The sequence below is a fragment of the Oncorhynchus gorbuscha genome, unplaced genomic scaffold (genome assembly GCF_021184085.1).
Source record: "Oncorhynchus gorbuscha isolate QuinsamMale2020 ecotype Even-year unplaced genomic scaffold, OgorEven_v1.0 Un_scaffold_11649, whole genome shotgun sequence".
NCBI classification, from domain to species: Eukaryota; Metazoa; Chordata; class Actinopteri; order Salmoniformes; family Salmonidae; genus Oncorhynchus; species Oncorhynchus gorbuscha.
The window spans coordinates 1-9,529 of record NW_025754161.1 but is presented as its reverse complement, the minus strand read 5'-3'; the positions used below and the strand labels follow the sequence as shown (position 1 = coordinate 9,529).

At 44.9% G+C, this 9,529-nt stretch overlaps 1 protein-coding gene across 2 annotated transcripts; it reads left to right on the top strand.

Annotated features, from left to right (window-relative positions):
- Positions 1–1,073: 1,073 nt before the first annotated feature.
- On the top strand, positions 1,074–8,007 carry LOC124030450 (isocitrate dehydrogenase [NAD] subunit alpha, mitochondrial-like). Of its 2 annotated transcripts, none has more exons than XM_046341792.1 (5): positions 1,074–1,191; positions 1,557–1,592; positions 1,792–1,875; positions 2,031–2,145; positions 7,769–8,007. In XM_046341792.1, the coding sequence occupies exons 1-5, from the start codon at positions 1,165–1,167 to the stop codon at positions 7,990–7,992; spliced, it is 486 nt and encodes a 161-aa protein (XP_046197748.1). In that variant the 5' UTR covers positions 1,074–1,164; the 3' UTR covers positions 7,993–8,007. The 2 variants fall into 2 exon arrangements, with proteins under 2 accessions (XP_046197748.1, XP_046197747.1); XM_046341791.1 differs by having other exon boundaries at positions 1,084–1,191; positions 1,557–1,610.
- The last annotated feature ends 1,522 nt before the right edge of the window (positions 8,008–9,529 follow it).

The following is a 9,529-nucleotide window of genomic DNA, read 5'->3' as shown; positions in this document are numbered from 1 at the left end:
CTCCACCTGGCACAGCCAGAGACTGGCCACCCACATATGCTCTCTCTAATTCTTCTCTTTCTTTCTCTCTCTCGGAGGACCTGAGCCCTAGGACCGTGCCCCAGACTACCTGACATGATGGCTCCTTGCTGTCCCCAGTCCATCTGACTGTGCTGCTGCTCCAGTTTCAACTGTTCTGCCTTATTATTATTTGACCATGCTGGTCATTTATGAACATTTGAACATCTTGGTCATGTTCTGTTATAATCTCTACCCGGCACAGCCAGAAGAGGACTGGGCCACCCCACATAGCCCGGTTCCTCTCTAGGTTTTCTTCCTAGGTTTTGGCCTCTAGGAAAGTTTTTCCTAGCCACCGTGCTTTTACACCTGCATTGTTTGCTGTTTGGGGTTTTAGGCTGGGTTTCTGTACAGCACTTTGAGATATCAGCTGATGTACGAAGGGCTATATAAATAAATTTGATTTGATTTGATTTGATTTTAGGGACAACCAGGGATGTTCTCTGTTTAGTGAGACCTCCAGATCAGAGGCAGTAGGGATGACCAGGGATGTTCTCTGTTTAGTGAGACCTCCAGATCAGATGCAGTAGGGATGACCAGGGATGTTCTCTGTTTAGTGAGACCTCCAGATCAGAGGCAGTAGGGATGACCAGGGATGTTCTCTGTTTAGTGAGTCCTCCAGATCAGAGGCAGTAGGGATGACCAGGGATGTTCTCTGTTTAGTGAGTCCTCCAGATCAGAGGCAGTAGGGATGACCAGGGATGTTCTCTGTTTAGTGAGTCCTCCAGATCAGAGGCAGTAGGGATGACCAGGGATGTTCTCTTGATAAGTGCGTGGATTGGACCATTTTCCTGTCCTGGGAAAAAAATAGAAATAGGTAAGTAGAGATACCGAAAAAACGATCCAAAACTATTACTTTAAAGTATTTTCACTTAAAAACTTTACACCACTGCAAAGTAGACATTATTATGTCGATCAAAAACAGTAATGTTCAACATGAAAGCATTTCAATAAAATAAATAATACATCACGGATTTGTTTCACGCTGTAGTATTAAAGTAAACAGACATTTGATACGTTGCTTTTGGTACGTGTCTGCGTCATCGTTTTCCACCCCGGAAGTCCCGTTAACGGCAGAGCGGTGCAGGACCACATTAACCCAGGACTATGGCAAGCAACGTGTGGAGGTCAATGGTAAGAAAATGCCGTTTTGTCAGCGTAAATATAATCGAATGTAACTTGGCCATGTATTGGATTTATGTTTGTGTAATGTAAGTTCGTGTTCGGATGACTTTGTCGGTTGTAATAATGTTGTTTCCATGGGTTTTCTGTGAGGCCTTTTACTGTGCGTGTGTCCTTGTCCTGCTACTACCCGTAGCGAGCTATGCTATATTAACCAAACGCTTTTTATCCGCCTAATGCTTGACAAGTGACATTTCGTGTTTTTCCAATATGTTTTCTGATTCAATCCCACTCATATAGAGATAGTGTGTGGATGTTGTGATACGTTTTTATCTGCGCGGTGATAATTTAACCTTCCGTTTATTATCCTCCTCCAGCTCTCTCACGTCGTGGGGGCGGCAAAGAGACCGACGGTATGTTTCAGAAGGGGGGTAAGTCAAGGACTGACAAATGGACAAGTCTACACCTGTTTTATTTTTGATTTTTATGAACTTCTCCCTCGTTGACAAAAAGGCTGAAATGATGTAATTCATGATCCAGTGTTTTTAGTGCTAGTATGTAATGTAATCCCTCTAAAAACAGATTGAAAATGGATTTGTTTTCTCTTTACAGCTGCAAACGGTTACGTTAATTCCCGGGGATGGAATCGGTCCAGAAATATCCGTGGCCGTCATGAAGATTTTCGAGTCTGCTAAGGTAAGCTGGAAAAGCTGTCAAACTCTCTCACACACACATACACAGCAAATTGTAGGGTTAACAGCAGAACATGCCATCGGCATGGAAAGTTTGACAGAACATTGAACCCCGGTCCTTCCTGTACCATTCTGTGTCCTCTCTCTACCACCCGTTAGGTTCCCATCCAGTGGGAGGAGAGGAATGTGACAGCTATCCAGGGCCCAGGAGGTAGATGGATGATCCCTCCAGACTGTAAGGAGTCTATGGACAGGACCCTGATCGGGTTAAAAGGTAGGTAGCAGTTACAGAGATCCTATGGTAATCTATGGGAGTAGCTACCTGCATGGTCATGATGGACATAGTGTAGGTAGTAGCTACCTGCATGGTCATGATGGACATAGTGTAGGTAGTAGCTACCTGCATGGTCGTGATGGACATAGTGTAGGTAGTAGCTACCTGCATGGTCATGATGGACATAGTGTAGGTAGTAGCTACCTGCATGGTCGTGATGGACATAGTGTAGGTAGTAGCTACCTGCATGGTCGTGATGGACATAGTGTAGGTAGTAGCTACCTGCGTGGTCGTGATGGACATAGTGTAGGTAGTAGCTACCTGCGTGGTCGTGATGGACATAGTGTAGGTAGTAGCTACCTGCGTGGTCGTGATGGACATAGTGTAGGTAGTAGCTACCTGCGTGGTCGTGATGGACATAGTGTAGGTAGGAGCTACCTGCATGGTCATGATGGACATAGTGTAGGTAGGAGCTACCTGCATGGTCATGATGGACATAGTGTAGGTAGTAGCTACCTGCATGGTAATGATGGACATAGTGTAGGTAGTAGCTACCTGCATGGTAATGATGGACATAGTGTAGGTAGTAGCTACCTGCATGGTAATGATGGACATAGTGTAGGTAGTAGCTACCTGCATGGTCATGATTGACATAGTGCAGGGTGTAGCCACCTGCATGGTAATGATGGACATAGTGTACTGTAGCTACCTGCATGGTCATGATTGACATCATGTAGGTAGTAGCTACCTGCATGGTAATGATGGACATAGTGTAGGTAGTAGCTACCTGCATGGTCATGATGGACATAGTGTAGGTAGTAGCTACCTGCATGGTCATGATGGACGTAGTGTAGGTAGTAGCTACCTGCATGGTCATGATGGACATAGTGTAGGTAGTAGCTACCTGCATGGTCATGATGGACATAGTGTAGGTAGTAGCTACCTGCATGGTCATGATGGACATAGTGTAGGTAGTAGCTACCTGCATGGTCATGATGGACATAGTGTAGGTAGTAGTGACAGATCCTATGGTAATCTATGGTAGTAGCCACCTGCATGGTCATGATGGACATAGTGTAGGTAGTAGTGACAGATCCTATGGTAATCTATGGTAGTAGCTACCTGCATGGTCATGATGGACATAGTGTAGGTAGTAGCTACCTGCATGGTCATGATGGACATAGTGTAGGTAGTAGCTACCTGCATGGTCATGATGGACATAGTGTACTGAAGCTGGAATAAAGAACGTCATGCAGGCGGCATCATATGGGTTAGTATGCAGGGGTTAGTATGCAGGGGGTAGTATGCAGGGGGTAGTATGCAGGGGTTAGTATGCAGGGGGTAGTATGTAGGGGTTAGTATGTAGGGTTAGTATGTAGGGGCTAGATGCAGGGCCTAGTGTATGTAGGGTTTAGTATGTAGGGTTTAGTATGTAGGGTTAGCATGTAGGGGTTAGTATGTAGGGGTTAGTATGTAGGGGTTAGCATGTAGGGGTTAGTATGTAGGGGCTAGGCATGTAGGGCTTAGTATGCAGGGGTTAGTATGTAGGGGTTAGTATGTAGGGGTTAGTATGTAGGGGTTAGTATGCAGGGGTTAGTGGCAGGGGTTAGTACAGCAGGGGTTAGTATGTAGGGTTAGTATGCAGGGGGTAGTATGTAGGGGTAGTATGTAGGGGTAGTATGTAGGGGGTAGTATGTAGGGGTAGTAGTATGTAGGGGTAGTATGTAGGGGGTAGTATGCAGGGGGTAGTATGTAGGGGGTAGTATGCAGGGGGTTAGTATGCAGGGGGTAGTATGCAGGGGGGCAGTATGCAGGGGTAGTATGCAGGGGTTAGTAGGGTTCATCGGGAGTAGTATGTAGGGGTTCATCGGGAGGTTCATATGCAGGTTCACATGTAGTTCATCGGGAGTAGTATGTAGGGTTCATCATGTAGGGTTCCTAGGAGTAGTATGTAGGGTTCATCATGTAGGGTTCATCATGTAGGGTTCATCATGTAGGGTTCATCGGGAGTAGTATGTAGGGTTCATCATGGGAGTAGTATGTAGGGTTCCATCGGGAGTAGTAGGGTTCATCATGTAGGGTTCATCATGTAGGGTTCATCGGGAGTAGTATGTAGGGTTCATCATGTAGGTTTCATCGGGAGTATCATGTAGGTTTCATCGGAGTAGTATGTAGGTTTCATCATGTAGGTTTTAGTCATGTAGGGTTCATCATGTAGGGTTCATCATGTAGGTTCATCGGGAGTAGTATGTAGGGTTCATCATGTATGTTTTCATAGGGAATGTAGGGTTCATCATGTAGGGTTATAGGGAGTAGTATGTAGGGTTCCTAGGGGATAGTATGTAGGGTTCATAGGGAGTAGTATGTAGGGTTCATAGGGGATAGTATGCGGGGATAGTATGTAGGGTTCATAGGAGTAGTATGCAGGGTTCATAGGGGGATAGTATGCGGGGATAGTATGCAGGGTTCAAGATGAGAGATGTAGGGTTCATGAGGGATAGTATGCAGGAAGATCTAGAGGCAGGGTTCATGGGAGTCTAGAGGTCAGGAGTGGCTGGTGTTCCCATCTAGGGTCAGGTGGCTGGTGTGGAAGCCCATAGTATCTGGTGTGGCCAAGATCTAGAGATCAGGTAGTGGTAACATGATTGGCTGGGTAAATCTAGAGGTCAGGTGGCTGGTGAAGCCCATCTAGAGGTCAGGTGGTTGGTGTGGAAGCCATCTAGAGGTCAGGTGGTTGGTGTGGAAGCCCATCTAGAGGTCAGGTGGCTGGGTGGAAGCCCATCTAGAGGTCAGGTGGTTGGTGAAGCCCATCTAGAGGTCAGGTGGCTGGTGTGGAAGCCCATCTTAGAGGTCAGGTGGCTGGTGTGGGAAGCCTGAGGTCAGGTGGCTGGTGTGGCCACCATCTAGAGGTCAGGGTGGTTGGTGTGGAAGCTCATCTAGAGGTCAGGTGGCTGGTGGGAAGCCTGTCAGAGGTCAACATGTCTAGAGCTCCAGTACACATCCCCCTCTTTTTCAGTAGACGCAAACAGAAAACATTTTACGATGGAAAATTGGGAAAGGTCTTTTTTATTCTACCTGTACATAGTCTTTCCCTGTTTGTAAACTGTAAACAGTAAACTGAGTCTTTAAAGGCCCAGTTGTCAAAAATGAGACTTTCTGTGTTTTTATGTCTATTTCCACACGGAGGTTTGACCAATACTGTGGTGTTTTGAACATGAGGATAATGTCCTTTAGTGTAAGAGCTGTTTTAAAAGACTACCTGCAATGTTGTGGTGGGATGGAGTTTAGTCTGCCTGGTGATGTTATGATGAGCTAGTCTGCCTGGTGATGTTATGATTGGATGGAGTTTAGTCTGTCTGGTGATGTTATGATGGGATGGAGTTTAGTCTGTCTGGTGATGTTATGATGTTATGATTGAGTTTAGTCTGTCTGGTGATGTTATGATGGGATGGAGTTTAGTCTGTCTGGTGATGTTATGATGGGATGGAGTTTAGTCTGTCTGGTGATGTTATGATGTTATGATTGAGTTTAGTCTGTCTGGTGATGTTATGATGGGATGGAGTTTAGTCTGTCTGGTGATGTTATGATGGGATGGAGTTTAGTCTGTCTGGTGATGTTATGATGGGATGGAGTTTAGTCTGTCTGGTGATGTTATGATGGGATGGAGTTTAGTCTGTCTGGTGATGTTATGATGGGATGGAGTTTAGTCTGTCTGGTGATGTTATGATGGGATGGAGTTTAGTCTGCCTGGTGATGTTATGATGGAGTTTAGTCTGGTGATGTTATGATGGGATGGAGTTTAGTCTGCCTGGTGATGTTATGATGGAGTTTAGTCTGCCTGGTGATGTTATGATGGGATGGAGTTTAGTCTGCCTGGTGATGTTATGATGGAGTTTAGTCTGCCTGGTGATGTTATGATGGAGTTTAGTCTGGTGATGTTATGATGGAGTTTAGTCTGTCTGGTGATGATATGATGGGATGGAGTTTAGTCTGCCTGGTGATGATGGGATGGAGTTTAGTCTGCCTGGTGATGATGGGATGGAGTTTAGTCTGCCTGGTGATGTTATGATGGAGTTTAGTCTGGTGATGTTATGATGGAGTTTAGTCTGTCTGGTGATGATATGATGGAGTTTAGTCTGCCTGGTGATGATATGATGGGATGGAGTTTAGTCTGCCTGGTGATGTTATGATGGGATGGAGTTTAGTCTGCCTGGTGATGATGGGATGGAGTTTAGTCTGCCTGGTGATGTTATGATGGAGTTTAGTCTGGTGATGTTATGATGGAGTTTAGTCTGTCTGGTGATGATATGATGGAGTTTAGTCTGCCTGGTGATGTTATGATGGAGTTTAGTCTGGTGATGTTATGATGGAGTTTAGTCTGTCTGGTGATGATATGATGGAGTTTAGTCTGCCTGGTGATGTTATGATGGGATGGAGTTTAGTCTGCCTGGTGATGATGGGATGGAGTTTAGTCTGCCTGGTGATGTTATGATGGAGTTTAGTCTGGTGATGTTATGATGGAGTTTAGTCTGTCTGGTGATGATATGATGGAGTTTAGTCTGCCTGGTGATGTTATGATGGAGTTTAGTCTGTCTGGTGATGATATGATGGAGTTTAGTCTGCCTGGTGATGATATGATGGGATGGAGTTTAGTCTGCCTGGTGATGTTATGATGGAGTTTAGTCTGGTGATGTTATGATGGAGTTTAGTCTGTCTGGTGATGATATGATGGAGTTTAGTCTGCCTGGTGATGATGGGATGGAGTTTAGTCTGCCTGGTGATGTTATGATGGAGTTTAGTCTGTCTGGTGATGTTATGATGGAGTTTAGTCTGTCTGGTGATGTTATGATGGAGTTTAGTCTGCCTGGTGATGTTATGATGGAGTTTAGTCTGTCTGGTGATGTTATGATGGGATGGAGTTTAGTCTGCCTGGTGATGTTATGATGGAGTTTAGTCTGCATGGTGATGTTATGATGGGATGGAGTTTAGTCTGCCTGGTGATGTTATGATGGAGTTTAGTCTGTCTGGTGATGTTATGATGGGATGGAGTTTAGTCTGTCTGGTGATGTTATGATGGGATGGAGTTTAGTCTGTCTGGTGATGTTATGATGGGATGGAGTTTAGTCTGCCTGGTGATGTTATGATGGAGTTTAGTCTGGTGATGTTATGATGGGATGGAGTTTAGTCTGCCTGGTGATGTTATGATGGAGTTTAGTCTGGTGATGTTATGATGGATTTTAGTCTGGTGATGTTATGATGGAGTTTAGTCTGGTGATGTTATGATGGAGTTTAGTCTGTCTGGTGATGTTATGATGGGATGGAGTTTAGTCTGTCTGGTGATGTTATGATGGGATGGAGTTTAGTCTGTCTGGTGATGTTATGATGGGGTGGAGTTTAGTCTGCCTAATGACCTCTGCCAATAACAGCTAGTTTTCAGTTTTCCCCTCACCACTCCGACCAATCAGACAGTCCTGAGAAATTTCTCTTTGCTAAGAAGATATTTTGGTTACCTTTTAAATGATCACAATAAGGTGTTCCGTTGTTATCCAGAAATGATTTGACATTGAGATTTTTAAAAAAAAAGGTCTGCGTTGGTCTTTTAACCTCCCCCTTCTGTGTGTAGGCCCCCTGAAGACCCCCATAGCAGCCGGCCACCCCTCCATGAACCTGCTCCTCAGGAAGACCTTTGACCTGTACGCCAACGTGCGGCCCTGCGTGTCCATCGAGGGCTACAAGACCCCCTACACCGACGTGGACCTGGTCACCATCAGAGAGAACACCGAGGGAGAGTACAGCGGAATCGAGCACATAGTAAGTCGCTATGGTTACCACGGTCACGTTCAGTAGGAGAGAAATGGGACAAAGTTGTGAGTGAAACCCATTTTTTTTTTGTCATTTTTTCAAATGTGTGGATTTCAAACTGAATCTGTAAAATGGCTGCAGCTAACACTGACTACAGAGGAATAGACCACATAGCAGTAGCTACCTCGTATGTTAAAATGCCTACAGCTAACACTGACTACAGAGGAATAGACCAGGGAGCAGTAGCTACCTCGTATGTTAAAATGCCTACAGCTAACACTGACTACAGAGGAATAGACCACATAGCAGTAGCTACCTCGTATGTTAAAATGCCTACAGCTAACACTGACTACAGAGGAATAGACCACATAGCAGTAGCTACCTCGTATGTTAAAATGCCTACAGCTAACACTGACTACAGAGGAATAGACCACATAGCAGTAGCTACCTCGTATGTTAAAATGCCTACAGCTAACACTGACTACAGAGGAATAGACCAGGGAGCAGTAGCTACCTCGTATGTTAAAATGCCTACAGCTAACACTGACTACAGAGGAATAGACCAGGGAGCAGTAGCTACCTCGTATGTTAAAATGCCTACAGCTAACACAGACTACAGAGGAATAGACAGGTTAGCAGTAGCTACCTCGTATGTTAAAATGCCTACAGCTAACACTGACTACAGAGGAATAGACCAGGGAGCAGTAGCTACCTCGTATGTTAAAATGCCTACAGCTAACACTGACTACAGAGGAATAGACCACATAGCAGTAGCTACCTCGTATGTTAAAATGTCTACAGCTAACACTGACTACAGAGGAATAGACCAGGTTAGCAGTAGCTACCTCGTATGTTAAAATGCCTACAGCTAACACTGACTACAGAGGAATAGACCACATAGCAGTAGCTACCTCGTATGTTAAAATGCCTACAGCTAGCACTGACTACAGAGGAATAGACCAGGGAGCAGTAGCTACCTCGTATGTTAAAATGCCTACAGCTAACACTGACTACAGAGGAATAGACCAGGGAGCAGTAGCTACCTCGTATGTTAAAATGCCTACAGCTAACACTGACTACAGAGGAATAGACCACATAGCAGTAGCTACCTCGTATGTTAAAATGCCTACAGCTAACACTGACTACAGAGGAATAGACCACATAGCAGTAGCTACCTCGTATGTTAAAATGCCTACAGCTAACACTGACTACAGAGGAATAGACAGGTTAGCAGTAGCTACCTCGTATGTTAAAATGCCTACAGCTAACACTGACTACAGAGGAATAGACCACATAGCAGTAGCTACCTCGTATGTTAAAATGCCTACAGCTAACACTGACTACAGAGGAATAGACCACATAGCAGTAGCTACCTCGTATGTTAAAATGCCTACAGCTAACACTGACTACAGAGGAATAGACCACATAGCAGTAGCTACCTCGTATGTTAAAATGCCTACAGCTAACACTGACTACAGAGGAATAGACCAGGGAGCAGTAGCTACCTCGTATGTTAAAATGCCTACAGCTAACACTGACTACAGAGGAATAGACCACAGTAGCAGTAGCTACCTCAAATGTT

Coding starts and splice junctions, on each gene's coding strand:
- LOC124030450 (XM_046341791.1), top strand. CDS start 1,165: ATGGCAAGCAACGTGTGGAGGTCAATG. Junction 1,611..1,791: donor CGGTATGTTTCAGAAGGGGG/GTAAGTCAAGGA, acceptor TTCTCTTTACAG/CTGCAAACGGTTACGTTAAT. Junction 1,876..2,030: donor AGATTTTCGAGTCTGCTAAG/GTAAGCTGGAAA, acceptor ACCACCCGTTAG/GTTCCCATCCAGTGGGAGGA.